Source organism: Notolepis coatsorum (assembly GCF_963971535.1).
Source record: "Notolepis coatsorum genome assembly, chromosome: 3".
NCBI lineage: Eukaryota > Metazoa > Chordata > Actinopteri > Aulopiformes > Paralepididae > Notolepis > Notolepis coatsorum.
This window is the reverse complement of record NC_140167.1, coordinates 36518059-36534679: the sequence shown is the minus strand read 5'-3', so window position 1 is coordinate 36534679 and position 16621 is coordinate 36518059. Positions and strand designations below refer to the sequence as shown.

General features: G+C 43.2%; 2 protein-coding genes across 3 annotated transcripts in view; one reads left to right on the top strand and one right to left on the bottom strand.

Moving 5' to 3' along the window:
* atg2b (autophagy related 2B) overlaps window positions 1-10477 on the bottom strand; it is a 51128-nt gene extending 40651 nt beyond the window's left edge. For both annotated transcript variants that reach the window (XR_014619524.1, XM_084311056.1), the window contains exons 1-12: window positions 10440-10477; window positions 9334-9747; window positions 9057-9219; window positions 7756-7908; window positions 7563-7665; window positions 7297-7459; window positions 7032-7211; window positions 6824-6920; window positions 5902-6066; window positions 5148-5299; window positions 4405-4516; window positions 3884-4127 (exon numbers count right to left, since the gene is read on the bottom strand). Coding sequence is in view for 1 of the 2 variants with exons in the window: in XM_084311056.1 (XP_084167182.1) it covers window positions 3884-4127; window positions 4405-4516; window positions 5148-5299; window positions 5902-6066; window positions 6824-6920; window positions 7032-7211; window positions 7297-7459; window positions 7563-7665; window positions 7756-7908; window positions 9057-9219; window positions 9334-9495 (1694 nt within the window). In the remaining variant the exon portion in view is untranslated. The remainder of the gene's footprint in view (window positions 1-3883; window positions 4128-4404; window positions 4517-5147; window positions 5300-5901; window positions 6067-6823; window positions 6921-7031; window positions 7212-7296; window positions 7460-7562; window positions 7666-7755; window positions 7909-9056; window positions 9220-9333; window positions 9748-10439) is intronic.
* A 295-nt stretch (window positions 10478-10772) lies between these two features.
* gskip (gsk3b interacting protein) lies at window positions 10773-16580 on the top strand. Its single transcript, XM_084309894.1, has 3 exons — window positions 10773-10852; window positions 15025-15268; window positions 15376-16580. The coding sequence occupies exons 2-3, from the start codon at window positions 15029-15031 to the stop codon at window positions 15532-15534; spliced, it is 399 nt and encodes a 132-aa protein (XP_084166020.1). The 5' UTR covers window positions 10773-10852; window positions 15025-15028; the 3' UTR covers window positions 15535-16580.
* The last annotated feature ends 41 nt before the right edge of the window (window positions 16581-16621 follow it).

Below are 16621 nucleotides of genomic sequence, written 5' to 3'. Positions count from 1 at the left end.
GTATACACTCTGGTTAGCTGCCTATATTGAATGGGTCAGTCAGCAAATAAAATGTTGCCTACAAAACAACGGGACCGCGGTGGTTCTGTTTGTATTGCTCCTGGCTGTTCAAACTAATTTTACCATGTGAGAGAGAGGAAAGTTGGTTAATTTCCACAAACTACCAGTGAAAAAAACAGTGTTGTTTACATGTTGGCTCGGGCTGGCTGCACTCAGGCGGCGCGACCAGCCTGTTGGACAGGGAAGGAGGATCTGCAGCGAACACTTCATTGCCTCGGATTATGTTGTTGGGGTGGGATGTTTGTCCAGAAGACCACTAATCAGCTGAAGCCGGACGCGGTTCCCTCGGTCTTCGACAGACAGACCGGCGTTAGCTCTCGGGAGCGATCGCTAGCTAGTTGGCACCAGCCGGGGCCCGGCGTTAGCTCTCGCTAGCTAGCGTTAGCAACCGGAGCGTCGCGGAGCATTCAGCCTGCTGGCTACACAGCTTGTGTAGCCAGCTTGTGTAGCCAGCAGGCTGAATGCTCCGCGACGCTGGTTGAAGTGGGTCTAGGTAGCCAGCAGGCTGAATGCTCCGCGACGCTGGTTGAAGTGGGTCTAGGTAGCCAGCAGGCTGAATGCTCCGCGACGCTCCGGTTGCTAACGCTAGCTAGCGAGAGCTAACGCCGGGCCCCGTTCAAAATGTTGTAGGCAACATTTTATTTGCTGACTGACCCATTCAATATAGGCAGCTAACCAGAGTGTATACACCCAACCCCCAGCATGACGTCAGCAACAAAATGGCGGCGCCCATGTTGAAAACAGGGATATTATATTATATTTTTCAGACAAATAAGATAGATTTCACATTTGATTATAGAACCCTGTCTTACACAAGGTACACAACAAACAAACTAGGATCACATTGCTCACTGCTTCATCTCCACTTTAATGTTGAGCGATTTGCAGTGTCAAATTTCCCTCGGGATAATAAAAGTATTTCTATTCATGTGTGGGCTTGTAATAATAGAATCATTCCACCTCGGGGCGGCTAGGTGGTGTAGTGGGCAAGGCACTCGCCACCAATGTGGAGACGCTGGGTTCGCGTGTTCGAATCCAGCTCTCCACATTGTTTTCAGTTTAGCTGGTCGTCCGCAGTAATACACATTGGCCGTATTACGGGGAGGGAAACTGAAGGGTGGGGATTGGGCGTTGTGGACCGCGTCTCCTACAGGTCGGTTGGTGCGCCTGCGCAGTAGAATCAGGAAGTGTCGGGGGCAGCGTGAGCCTCCCACGCGTTACTCCTCGCCACTGAGAGATCGAGCTGCGCAGGTGAAAAGATGCGACTGCTGTTACCTCAAGTACCGGAGGGGACTTGTGCTATGTATGACTTAGTCCACATTGCAGCCGGCTTGTGGGAGGCAAGAAACAGCGTTCATGACAGGGGAGGGTTGAATTGGATGATACGAAATTGGGATGGGAGAAAACATAGAAAATGGGAGAAAAAGTGGATCAAAAAAAAATAATCATTCCACCTCCATCCCAAGATTGATCAGATTGTCTGTATATCATTCTACCCTACATTTATCACCAGTGATAAGGTTGGGTGGTCCTTGCACTGGGATCTGTTTCTTTTTGTGATCAAATCTTTTTTTATTTTCAATTTAACGGCCCACATGTGGGCCCTCTTGAGGACGATTTGCCCACCGGCACTTTGGCGACCTCTAGCGGCTCGGTGTGCATATTTTCGAATACAATATATATAGAATTATATATAGCCCTTTCAGGTGACCATCCATTCAGAGGTTCTCGAGTTACATGCCGATATGTGAGGCGTGCGCCGAAGTACACGGCAGAATTTTTATTTTTTCAAATACCACTCCCGACTCTCGAGCCTCTACCTACGTCAATCATTTGGACAGGGTTGTAACCAATGAGTAGGGCTTTCCAATGGTACCCCACGTGGGAATGATCGAATCGGGGATCTAGGTGAAAAGTCACAAGCCAAAACAGGAAGAGAATTGTCTGTCGAATGCATTAAAGTCTATGAGAAAATCGTTTTCTGAGCTCTCTCACCTTTTACCAAAACCGCTTCTAATCACTCATTTCTGAACAGATTTTTATGAAATTTGGACATGTACTGTACTACACAAGACTTCAGGCTATGGAACCAGGGTGTCTTTTCAGCCATACCAATTTCTTTGGAAATACTACTTCTGGACTACTAACTACTACAGAAAAACGTGAGTAACAAGTTTTTCTACAACTCAAGTTCAGACCTATGTTACTCTATTTCATTAGCACTAAAAGTGATTATTTTTTTTATTGTATCAGAAACTTCAGAATGTCATCTTTCAAAAGAGACCAGGCTCATGCATGTGCTATAAGTATAAAGTATAGTATTTTGGTTTGCAAAAGAAGTATGCAGTCCTCAAAAACGAAAACTAAAATGACCACTTTTGGGGGGCGATTGTTAACACATCTGGCGCCAATAACGTCGTACAACGTGTTTCAAGGTCATGCTAATTCTGCCATTCCACGGCGTACGACGTTATTGCTGTCATATTTCATTTTTTCGCCATGGTATTCATAATGCCCTCACCCAGCCTCGGCTGATACAGTGAGAGACTGCACAACTCTGCAACGCTTCAATACTGCCGCCTGGTGGATGATCGGCGAGTTACAACCGGAAATGGATCTCTGGAGATCTCCGTGCATCTGGCAAATGCGTCCGGCACTCGCATATTGTTGCGGGACTCTAGACACACATCCGTGTATATCGATCGCTACCATAACTCAATAATCTATATGATTTGGGCGTTTATTATTATTATACAAACCGGAAATGGATCTAGTCGATCCACGTCACATAAGTGGGATCTTTTTCCTCCAGTCACATCGGCGAACGGTAAGAGGACACTGACATAATTTTCAGCGTGTTTGTTTATTATTATTAATGCAAACTGCTCTGATCAATATATCACCCATACTACATAAAGCATTTACTGACGATCACGGAATTATAAACGACCCCCCCCCCCGTTCATGATAAGTCATAACGTTTAGGATCATGTACAGTTGACATTTTTAATATAGCGTGTATCGGCAACAAACGGCAGTTGATAATCTATATATGCGTTTATGCCTAGAACTCACGTTCTAGGAATTACTGCAGAAAACGATAAAAATATATTTATATTCTAGACAGTATTTTCGTATGAATCTATGAATGAAAAAGTATAACGTTCCTACATCCTGAACGATAGATAATCGATGTTGAATGGGCCATAGTAATGTCAATATAGCAATACAATTAAAAAAGTTATAGCCCTGCAAAGAAGGTAAACATCTCCATAGGCTTAGAGTGGTGGCAGAGAGTGGTATGAGACGGGCAAACTCTGTGGCAGTTAATGTGTTAAGAGGTTTTTAAACAACAAAACAACATCAACAATAATAATAATACTGACAAGACACTAGGATCTATTTCTGTATAAAGCCATTATTGCTGATCTTCCACCCTACATCACTTCATTACTGGACTGGAACTCAGGACCTTATCCTACTCGCTCTGGTGATTGGCTTACGCTTAAGGTGCCCAGAGTCTGCACAGAATTAGGCAGATCTGCTTTTAGCTTCTGTGCCCCTGACATGTGGAGCATTTTGCAAAGCACTTTCAAACTCAATACTTTAGTCTCCATTGGTCAGTTTAAAGCTATAACAGCCAACCATTTCACCTCAGTCTGTTGTAAATTGTTTAACTGATTGATTTTCTGTATTATGTATTGTATCTCTCGATGTCATCGCAAATGATAGTTTGCTCTCAATGATCTTCCGAGATGAAATAAAGATTGAATGAATAGCGACCCTCTAGAACAGGAACTAGTGATCAAAAGGAAATGAGCACCTGAGGTGGTCATGAGGGCAGGCCTGGTCAAACACTGTCCGAGACCGGAGGAAAGCAGACGGGGGGAGCTGGCCCGGCCCCAGCATGCTGAAGAAGTCTCTGGCCATGGGAGCCAGGGGGCTGGGAGCAGCATTGGGCGGGGGCAGCGGGTCGATGTGGAGGACTGAGATAGCCAGGCTTCCCAGTGTCATCCTGAACACCAGCTCTGGCCTGGACTCGTCCCCGTGGGCTTTGGCTGGATGGGCTGAAACATAATGCGACATCAATAACGATGTGTGGGGAAACAAATGTCAACATCTCTGTATCAATACTGCATGGTTATGAGAGCGAAGTTTGTTCAGTTGGGGCGCCTCGGTGGCGCACCACGTTAAGACACTTGCTGCGTAATCGCAACGTCCTGAGTTCGAATCTGGCCCATCTCTTCTCCCGATTTCTCTCTCTGACTGTCCCATCAATAAAGCATGAAAATGCCAAAAATAATATTTTGAAAATAATTATTATAGGTTTGTTGAGTTGCTTACGTGTCTGTCTCAGAAGTTTATGTGTGAGTTGTGCATGCCGTGACTGGAAAGGGGTTTCCTGACTGGGCTTTTCTCTCTGCCGTGGCACATCCAGATAGTCATCCCAGAGAGTCTAGAAGAACGGAGACATAAACACCAAGAAAGGGTTCTAAAACATTCTCACAGAATGCATTCGGAGAAAGTATACACATAATACGATTTACTACAGGTGGAGATAAACGGCTAGACACAATGGGTTTTTACAAAGTCGTGGTGAGTTTTCTTGTTCGACTTTCTTACCAGCTTGTATACAGTGTAATATCACAACATCATGTAGGTGTGCTTTGTGTGTAATTGCCTGTTGCGACTTTGAGAAGATTTAAGCAATCTCATGAGTACATAAGGAAATTGTATGACATTTTCTGCAGTCCAGACATATGCGCTAGCAAGCTGGCATGCCGTTACGGCCAGGGTACACCCCGGAATGACATCAAGGACACCCGAGGGTCCCCACAGACCATGCCTTGGGAACCACTGAGGTAGACACCATACTATTCAATGGGGGTGGGGTAAAAAATCGATACAGCAATATACATTGTGACAGTTTGTGTGCCTATATTATATCGATACAGTAGATATTTATAAGTAAAAAAAAAAAAAAAAAACGTATATATATATATATATGTATATGTATATATATATGTATTTATATATATATAAATACAGTCAGGTCCATAAAAAGTGGCAAGGAGTATAGCACTTACAGGCACAGTGCCAGAGGGAGACTCTACTGGGGAGGCGGAGTAGTTGCTGTTGAGTGACAGGTCGAGGTCAACAGTGGGCGGTTCCCCAAGAGGAGGGAGGGACGACAAGCTGTGCGACATGTCCATGTCAGCCATAGAGAAGAACACATCCTCTGCACCAATCACAAACAAGGTAAAATGCTTTTATTTTTATTGTAATAAACAATAACAGAACATTAATTTAATTCACCTATGTTGGATGACATTCCACTTGCGTCCACTCCAAACATCTCTACCCAAAGAGGAAGTAAACTAACCGGTGCTACTTATAATCATTATTTTCTCTTAACATGAATAAATATTATATTATGGTTCCGCCCATATTCTTTAGGCTGTAAAATAAGAACCGAAAACAAGTTGAAAAAAGTTCAATAATAAAATCTCACGGTGTCTGTGCGGCCTTGTTTATTTACTGTATCCATGGAAACAACAATGAACACAGCCATACATGTATGATTTCCTTACACAGAAAAGATAGTCTGTTTAATTTTCTGATAACTGCATAACTCAAATGTTCAGACAAGCTTCATTTTTTGTCTTTTCAAACTAATTTGGTCACGGATGTCCGGATCCGGTACAAATTTAGGCTCTGCGTATTTGCATGTGCATTAATTAATTAATTCATGTGCATTAATTTGCAGATCGATTTAGTTATAATGGCTTATTAATATTTAGGAATGCATCAGGGATAAAGGAGCGATATTTCAATCCAAACCTCGGCTAGACACAGTTCTGGTGGTCTGGCTCTCAAACAGGTCAGGGTCCGCTCCGGGGGTAGTGGAGTCCTTCTTCAGACAGCGGTTCAGCTCCATGTGGAGACGATACTCGTCCTCTTGCTGCATGGGCCGACTCTTCCTGTCCTTGGCCCATTCCTGTGCTCCTTCACACAACAACAAAACAAAACAGATGCTCTATTCACTGTATTCTGTCCGGCAGCGTGGCTACATGAGTAAAGCTCCGAACTCATGATCGGAAGATCACCGGTTCGAGCCCCGGTCATGGCCATTGTCGGAAAGTGGTGTTGTTGTCCAGCAGGGGGCACTCTGTCCTCTGGACTAGTCAGTAACAATGCCCCTGTTACGGTGATATGGACACCGTATAGCTGCGAGTCCTTCGGATGAGACGCTAAACCGAGGTCCTGACTGAATCTCAGTTGTTAAAGAACCCAGGACTGGCCAAATTCCCAATCAGGTCTGTGACATCAAGGCCACCTAATCATCCCTTCCCCTTAATTGGCTGGTAGTGGTATCAATCCCTATCTCCTGAGCCATTCAGCCATTCTGTAGTGTGATGTGTGCCTGGTGCCAGTGTATGGCAGCCATTGAGCCTGCGTAGCCCAAGGTTGGGTGCTGCCAGTGGTGGTGAAGAAGGCAATTTCCACCCTGCATTGTGGGGAGCGCTTTGAGTGTCTAGAAAAGCTTTATATAAATGTAATGAATTATTATTATTATTATTATGATTATGTCTCAATAATTCAGTTGGCTATAGGCCTATCTTGTTCAAACACTAGCTAAATAATTCATAGAGAGACAGGGTAGGGAAATTAACTTTTCTATAGGGGTATTTTTTAACAATGATTTGTGTGTGTGTGTGTGGGGGGTGGATTTCCCATTGGGCCCCCACAGAAGACAACCTACCTGCTCCTGAAAAAGCACCAAACATGTCCAGCAGAAGTTGAACTTGCCGTGGGGATAATAGAATTATCATTGTATCAATTTGACCGTCAACATCCAACTGAAAAACAAAGAACAGAACAAAAATGTGATTTCATTGGCAATCAAGGGTAAATTATCCCAAAGGCATTGCATCTCAACAAAAGAAAGAAATCAGCGATAGCAGCTGTACCTTTGCTCCGGGCATAGCTAGGTTCTGTTTCAGAGTGAGCGACAGCTCAATTTTGCCACAGAGACTGCCAATCTGCATAGGTTCAAAGGGTGTAGCGGTGGACACAGGCTCCGTGAACTGGGGATGAGGCTCGCATATGATTTTGGGGTTCCAGCTGGGGGAGAGCTTGGCCTCCGTCTCCTGGAAGGAAGGACCGGTAAGTAAATTATAGAATATAAATAACCTCTCTCTCTCTCTTTCTCTCTCTCTCTCTCAAGACACTCACTGCTGGTGTGGGTGAGGATTTGAAACCAGCACGAGTCGCCTCCGAGAACTCGTCCCAGAAGATGGAGACTCCTTCCATCTGCAGGTTTTTATGTGCGAACGTGGTGGGCTGGTGCACATTCACGCTGGAGCCCTCCTCCCCCGTCTCATCGCAGTAAACCATCCTGAACGCGATACAAAATTTGAAAAGAAGATAGGATCACACTGCATAATGAGGAGGGTGACAAATAAGTGAGTCAGTGACCCCCTCTAATAGTCCCAACTTACTTGTCGATTCGAATCTCAAGAGCAATTCCGGTTTTGGAATTTTCGGGAACATGCTCAATTCTAAGAACTGTATCCAAAAACGTCACCTTGACTCTTCTCAGAACTAAAAAAGAGAAGAAATGATACAGACTTTAAGGCGGGCCCAGGTTATACCTGTTTAAGTGGACGCTTATTAAAAACAGACATAATGTACCTGTCTCTATGGTTTCTGCAAACTTCTCCAAGCCCTCAAATGGTTGGAAACTCTCCCCCAAGTCATCGGTAAGTCTCTGACTCAGACATTCTTTGGCGAGCTGCATGCTGCTCGTCATGAAGCTGGACCAGTACATGGGCTCCATGCCAGACGCTAGGAAGACAGATCAGGGTAAAACATATAGCTGTTAACAGAAGGCAACGCTGCAAACCAACATACATCTAATTTAGTAGACAAGGACCATACCAGTCTAATGTTGACGTTGCCATTACCGGAGACTGTCCCCCATCTTTAACTCATTTTGTGTTCATAAGTGTATATGGTGTGTGTTTCAGCCGATCTCAGCCTACCTTCCCAAATACCATTCACACTGCCATTGATGTGGCAAAGGGGTGCAAGACTCTGCAAGACTTGAACGTTGTTTGAAAGTCACTAGGCACAGTCGCTGGGCACCCTTGTTTCCATAATGTAACTGTATTACTCTACTGCAGTTCATTCAAATCTGCATAATCAAATGGGAAACACCCAGGAAGCTGAAAGCGAAGGTTTGACATGCGTATTTGAATGGTTTGTAGTAGAGAATACAATGTGACCTTAATATTAGGAATGCTGCTGTTTTGGCATAAGAATAAAATAATAAAAGGAGTCTATGGACATATAGGCCTCATAGGCAGTGAGTGCGGGTATGGAGGGAGGTGGGTCTGGGATGCTAGAACTAACTGTTGAGCCTCAACTCAACGAATCAAAAGTAAAGTGAAGTGCCCATTTGATAACCCTGGTGATATGTTTGCTCTCACTGGTGGCCATTTATAGGCCACGTGGTAGAGTATTGTTATGCAGCATCAGCATTGTCAATACCTGAAGCTTGCATCAAAGGGCCATGGGTCTTGTTGAAATTGGTGCTGTTTGTGTGGCCAGTATGGGCCATGTAATACATGCTTAGTGTGTAGGTCCATAGTATAATTGTTTATAGGCATTTTGGGCTTTCTTTTTGCAATGGGTTTGGGTTTCGTCTACGAGCACTTATCCTTGGGGCACAAGGATCTTGCGTTCTATTATTAATTGGTCAACTCCTCTTAGAGGCATGACTGGCCACTGTTGTCGTTTAATGAAATTCACTGGTTATTTGATTTCATTCTGGCTGTTTGTTTGCCTACGAACGTGTCTGCACTGACTGGGATACTACTAACAGAGAGAAAGATGTTTGTGTTCTCTGACAAACATATGAACCTGTAACTTCATCAGCCATACAAGATTTATCTCAATGAAACAAAGAGGGTCATATGGAATCTCCTCCTCACCCATCCTCGGTCTGGGCCTGAATACCATCTCCATCCCCTTCACCTCCAGGGCACAGTTCTCTTGCAGCAGCGCAGCCCATGGTACGGTTAGGGAGATTGTCTGGATAAAACCCTCTATAACCTCAAACGGGGCATCGGCTGTCTCAAGGAGCTCATTCAGCGACTGAGGACGGAGAAACAATACTCAGGTATTCCTCATCAATACACATAATGCGTTTATGTCAGCTTAATTCATCTGTTGTTACTGTGTTGGAAATTAAAACACTACTATACGTACCCATTTGTCCAAGGGCACTTGTGCAAGTGATCCAGTTCCTTGATAGAGGTCTAAGCTGAGCTGATCCAAACTCAGCTTCTCTTGCAGAAAGTTCCCCAAGTACCGATGCAGGAGGTATCTACAAGCCCGCTTTTTAATGGACTCTGAAAATGGCCAGGGCATCTTCACTGAATGAATGGACTCAGTGAATAATTAAACAATAGATCTCTTGAAAATCTGGACCAAGAATGGCATAGATAACCTAATGGCTATGAATTGATGTGTGGTTGTGTTGCGCTGTCATCCCATTGGCTTCAAGAAGTCCAGCAAAGTCAAGTCAAACATCCTTCATATCTCAAGACCTGGAACAGTCTGAAAGATGTGCTGAAACTTAAAGATATGGGTGGCAATTGGTCCGAATCCAGTTTGCTGCGCCTACAGAAATAAGACACATATAATTTAATACATCACAGAGACACTTAGTCAAACAACTTAGTTTTAGTCTAACGTTAGACAAAGCCTATTCCTTACAAAAGTCTGTATACATTTATTATAACACAGATAGATAATAGATAGTCAACGTTATTGACAGCCAGCACTGTTATTATTTGGGTGTCATCACCCAGCACTGTCATTATTTGGGTGTCATCTAGCGAAACACACTCGTGCCACACAAATGAGCTCAGTATCTAGGTATAGACTAGTCACTACTAGACCAATGTACTAGTTGTTTTGATAATAACGAGACAACTGGTGTTCGGACTGCTGTTGTTGGCTAAACAAAGGCTTGGCAAGCTAACGTCAGTTAGCAAGTTGGCGACGCTAGTAGTAGCGCTAGTTAGCCAGCTAGCTAATCCACTCCAATCAATCACCCCACTGCCCAATCTGAGTGGGGATCAACATTAGCTTAGCCTGGCTTGGGGTAAGCTAGCTCACTGACGCTAACTGGTAACTAGCAAGCTAGCCGACGTTAGCTGGAAGTAAACAGAACATGTTACATATCTTAAATAAATTAGATACTATGTTGGATGTTGACTAACGAAGAACAAGCAAAGCCGTATTAATAATTGTGTGACGTGTTTATCAGTTCTTTGTGAAGACAGGTAAAGTGTATTACTTCATCTCACCCTCTGCATGAGTTGTTTACAAACACTTTCATGACTCCGCACCGACTGACGCGACCACGTTCCGCTGGCTGGGCGTAGGGTGCACAAAACAAGGAGTAGACAATGACGTCATCAAAAGGCGGAAATGTGTTGTTCGTGGACCCCTGCTACTGGGACAAACGATTCAAACACCAACGAAACCGTTTATAAATACACAGACCACGCAACTAGTTCAAATAAAGTACAACCCGTAAATTTAACACAAAGAATCGCTGTGCTACTCCCGTCCCGAATCCCCGCTCCACAACTTGACTGTGTTTCAGTATAATAACAACGTCACCATAACAGACTGATCCTCTGTATGAGGCGCCTTGGTGACGTCACTAGTGAGCATCAGCCGGAAGCAGACAACCAAAGAGCCTCATTGATACAAGGTGAGGAGGTGGGAGGAAATTTGCACAATCTGCTAGAACATTTTATTTACTATTTCGTAGACACGATATAGATAATAATTACGTTTCTGCTTTTCGTGAAAATGCATTTAGCCTTTTGCAATTATAACGAATGGGGGCGGGGGAGGTTTGTAGAGCGGGTCTAGGTTTGCGGCCTACATGCGAGGGTGTTTTGTCTGCTAACGCTAACCATAGCTTGTTTATTATTCGACGCTGTTCGCTTGCTAAATTAACACTAACCGTGTGTGTGGGTGTTATAACTTATATTATAAAGTTACTGAAAATGTTAAATCAGTTACACATTACCACTGCCACTGGGTCCATGTCTCAATCTAGGCTATATGTTGAACGTTGATCATTTGGAAATCATTAAGCAGCCTAATGTCTATTTACTTTATATAGGCTGCTACACGGTTGGCAGCTAACCACCAAAACACGTCTTTCACAGAACTAGTAAATAATGATGTTTGCTGCTGCCTTTCATGGCAGCTTTCAGACCGTTGTGCTGTTCTTTTGCTTATAGTAGATATAATATACACAATTAGTGATACTGGTGTTGGATATTGGGCTGATACCAGGTTTAAATAGGGTATGGTATGGGTTACTTAGGCCCTTTCGTGACTGCGATGCAAGCCTCGCAGTCACGAAAGGGGCTACACATGAATGAAAAACTTTATTTAACAGATTGCAGAATGGGTACAATACACTACGGCCCAATACACACAATTGTTAAGGGGATTCAGAACAGAGAAAGACGTTTGTCTTGTTTACATCAGGGTCCCTGTAGTGGGAAATATTAAAAGACAAAACGATGAGCCGTTTATAAATCATTCTGAGTCATTATTAATAATAATAGAAATGTTTGTTTCACCGTGGCCACAATGAAAGGCCAGTTTACAGACGGATACATCATGTTCACACAGTAGCATCTGGCCATAAAGTCGCCATAAAGTCACCAAGAGATTTGGGCAGAACATAGTTTAATACACACTTGTCAGACGTAACACCATACATCAGATATGATGACGAAAGTAAATAAAAATGGTTCCCAGTCACAGGAAGCAACAACAACCTTAGGCCATGTTTAGATGGAGAGAGTCTCAGCAGAAACCGCAGAAGTCGTCTTGCGGTCTCACTTTTAATTTTGCGTTTAGACTAGTGTTTTGGGATGGAATTCTGCGTGCCGTGCAGACGAGGGCCGAGGCTGTAAATACTCGAGACGACGGAGCCCCGCTGTCACACGATTGGCGCAGATGTCACATGACCGTGCTGTGAAGACCCGCCCTACTCTGCCTCTGATTCGCAGACTGTGGGTGGGGGAATGTGATTGGACCAAAGCAGAGTCACTCACAGACAGTGGCTCCAGTCTCTAATAGTTGCGATAGCCGCGGGACTGATTCTTGTGTATTTAGTCAACGTAGCCTTCAGGTGATCGCCATGGATAGAATCAGACATGCTTTGTTTACGCTTCTCGGCTACTGGCGCATGCCTGTGACGTAAGCAGTACGCGACGAGAGCATTGACAACTAGTTTTATGCGGTTTGACAGTTTAGATGATAGCGCAAAGGTTTATCGTTTCTAGGAATTCCACCCAGGAAGGTGGTCTCACTTTTTTGCGGATTCTCCCCGTAAAAAACGCAGTTGCCGTATAAACAAAAGGCACATCCGAAAAAATATTTTTGCGGATTCACCTGCTAGCGTTTCCGTCTAAACAGTGGCTGATATTCCCGCTCTGTGTTTACAGTGGGGACAGCTATTGTCATATAGTATTTAATTCCTTTGAAAGTTCTGGCAGAAAACACATGTTCAATATCTACATTTGTCCTCGAGATTCAGAGATTCTAGGGTATCACTGGACTCCCCCGATGTTGAAATCCAATACAAAGAGCCACATATAAAATGTGACAAATAAAAACAAGCCAACTTTCACGGATGTTAAAGTAAACATTCCACCACAAAACTTAATTTACATGATCAATTCTAATAATTGCGTACAGTTAAGTCATAGACTACTATCTGCCTGGAAACCAAATTATCAAGAATTGAATTTGTGATGTAATCAAGTGACACTTTTGGGAGTTTGTCTGTTGACAATTAATTAGTGACACAATGGGCTCATACAATGTTTGTTTTAGGCCCCGTTTAGACGAGCGTTTTGTGAACAGAAACCCGCAAAAGTCATCTTGCGGTTTCACTTTTAATTTTACGTTTAGACGAGCGTTTTGGGGAATTCTCCGTGCAGACGACGCTGTAACAAACGGAGCCCCGCTGTCACACGATTGGCGCATATGTCACATGACGTGCTGTGAAGACCCGCCCTACTCTGCCTCTGATTCGCAGACTGTGGATGGGGAATTTGATTGGACAAAAGCAGAGTCACTCACAGACAGTGGGTCCACTCACGCCGCGGGACAGATTCTTGTGTATTTAACCCTTTCACTGCCACACGACAGCCGGTTGTGTGATAGTAAAGGGTTAACCTTCTGTCGTGTGGCAGTGAAAAGGTTAAAAGTACTGCCAATGTAGCCTTCAGGTGATCTCCGTTGATATAGTCAGACATACTTGCTTTGTTTACGTCTCGGCTACTGGCGCATACCTGCTACATGTGACGTAAGCAGTACGCGCGACCAGAGCCGTGACAACCCTTTCGTCATCGTTTTAACAGATTTATACGGTTTGACAGTTTTAGACGAAAGCGCAAAGCTTTTGCGTTTCTAGGAATTCCACCCTGGAAGGTAGTCTCACTTTTTTGCGGTTTCACCAAGTAAAAACGCTGTTTCCGTATAAACGAAAGGCACATCTGTAAAAATATTTTTGCGGATTCACCTGCTAGCGTTTCCGTCTAAACGGGGCCTTAGCTATTACATCCAAACAAGTGTTATTTAAATGTGAGACAAAAAATTACCTATATCCCAGTAAAATCACATTGGGTACGGTGTGTGTATTGTACATAGTGTCCCAGACACAATATAATATAAATTATGTGAGTGTCTCGGGAGGTAGAGTCGTCTGGTAATCCGGAGGTTCCCGGTTCGATTCCCACTCCTCCCGGGCAGCATGTCGAAGTGTTCTCGAGCAAGACGCTTAACCCCTAACTACTCCCGATGAGCAGGTTGGCACCTTGCATTGCCTCCACCGTCGGTGTGTGAATGTGTAAAATGTGAGGAACAAATTGTAAAGCGCTTTGGATAAAAGCGCTATATAAATGCAGTCCATTTACCATCTGTAGTGCTGAATTCCCCTCTGGGTCTAGTAAGAGTAGGATATGTACAGATAGATATAGTCCATTTACCATCTGTAGTGCTGTATTTCCCTCTGGGTCAATAAAGTACTTCTATTATATTCATATATACCTACTTACTTACCTGCATATAACCCACAGCTCTGTATGATAGCATGTACAAATGCTGTTTATACCATATATATATATATATTTATTCTCACCACAACATATATATCTATCCACACCTGTCTGTATCTGCACATAGCCCTTTTACATATCTGTAGATCTATACCTAGGCCTAAAAAAAATGGGTTGTTTCCGGTTGCCGACCGACCCTGCCGATTTAGGTGCGACTCAATATATTTTATGAGTTAAAAAAAAAAAAATAGTAAAGTTTCATAGAAATCTTAGTCAACCCTTTAGTATTATGGATATTAAACATGCTGGCAGAGTACATGCATCGATGTTGTTGTGAACATTTTAATTAAATAAAGAAATTCCCTATCCATAGTCGCCGTGGGAAAGAATAAAATAAAATAAATTCCCTACCTACCCATGGCCTTAACTGACAACCAACAGGAAACAAACAATATTTTTTGTTATGCCCTATCTGTACATATCCTACTCTTACTACTAGTTACGCTGCTGGCCAGTATGGCTACTACCAATACCATACTGTCTTTACACCTGTATCACCTGTATACTACAACTCTGTACATACATCTGATTAGCACTACACTCGGTAGTACCAATTTGTATATTTTGTACCCAGTTTAATCACAAGTATATTGCTGTTGCATGTTACTGCTACATTTGCACTCTGGTTGGATGCTGGAACTTATTTTCGTTGTACTGTCTGTACTTGTTTCTTGATTCTAATGTGCTGTATAATGACAATACATTAGAATCTAATCTAATCTCTGTGATATAGGGGGATGGAGGTAGACTGCCAGCCAGAGGACTCTATCGTCTCCTCATTCGACGACTGCGTTGACCTCGGAGACGTGAAGGACATGAGGTTGGAGGCGGAGGCGGTGGTCAATGACGTACTATTTGCCGTCGACGAGATGTATGTTTCACAAAGTCTCGACAGTGCGTTGGACGTGGCCTATATAAATGTGGAAACTAGAGAGGGCAATCGCTACTGCCTTGAGCTCACAGAGGCAGGACTAAGGGTAAGACACCAACAGACTATTTATATATAAAAAAATATTTTTACTTCTGCACATTTGCCTAATAATTGTGTGCTGTTTTACACCTATTGACTCTTCTACCCTAACAGGTGGTGGGTTATGCCTTTAATCAGGTGGACGAGGATTTGAGCACACAGTATCACGAGACTGTTTACTCTCTTCTGGACACCCTCAGTCCAGGCTACAGAGAAGCCTTTGGGAACGCGTTGCTACAGCGGCTGGAGAGGCTGCAGCAAAATGGACATTAAAGAACGAAAGTGCTACAAGTTGTATTAGTGAAGGAGGGGGTTGTTGATTGATATGAGCCACTGGCAACTTAGTCTGGTCAAATATGATTGCCTAATGCCCACCTGGGAGACTACTACAGAGTAATAGCTTGCCGTAAGGTCACCCTAGTTTTATTTATATATAAATGTCACATCAATATTGTTTTGGATTGATTTGTATGGATCCGCCGATTGCCATATTGGCTACTCTGGAATGAGCTGTCCATTTTCAAGTTTGCCGACAACAATGCTTGTTTTCTAATGCGCCAGCTTTTGTACTCATCATAATTGTCTTGAAATAAGGAGGCAGTCAACTTCTCTGCTGGACTATAACCCTGCTTTACCTCTTTTCTCTGTTGCACTGAAGGTCTGTTACATTATCAATGTGTGTGCCGTCATCTGCAGACGTATGCTCATTGGTGTATGTATACAAGCACTTTAGATCAGCAGGCACATGTCTCATTGAAAGATGAATTGATACAACTCCTTCTGCGCCGTTTCCTTATTCCTATGAACTGCCTTAACTATTAACCACTGTGCTCTCGTCAGGAAAAGTACAAGAATCCTTTCGTTTTCTGGCATTATAGGTGGTAAACCAGACTTCGATGGTTCCTGGCTGTATGTGTAACACTAGCTTATGTGATGAGAAGTTAGCGTAGTGTTACATAATACAGCTGGGAACCAGCAAATAGCCACTGTGACTATGTAGAACTTTATTAAAGCCACTTTCATGCGGAATTAGTAAATAAAATGGCAATTAGAAAAATACTGCTTTTGTCCTATGAGCAACCAGCATTTGACGCTAAAGAGGGAAAAATTGCTATATAGACTTCCTGATATCGTAGTTTCTGCTTTTTATGATAGTACCCCATGCACTGCATGTCAGCAAATAAACATTTTGGCTTTGTAAATGAAGAGGAAGGTTAAATACACTTCATGCAAGTCAAGATGACCTAAGGTTAAATACACTTCATAGGTTTTCAAAAATGTTGGTTCATTGTTCAAAAGCACAGTCGTTGACATCCATGAGTATTCCTCATTTAAAAGTTGAAGATGTCGGACCAAAGTT

Bases quoted from the DNA above. Each gene is read 5' to 3' on its own strand.
- gskip (XM_084309894.1), top strand. From the start codon at position 15,029: ATGGAGGTAGACTGCCAGCCAGAGGACTCTATCGTCTCCTCATTCGAC. The intron at 15,269-15,375 runs GTAAGACACCAA...CTACCCTAACAG, and splicing joins TCACAGAGGCAGGACTAAGG to GTGGTGGGTTATGCCTTTAA.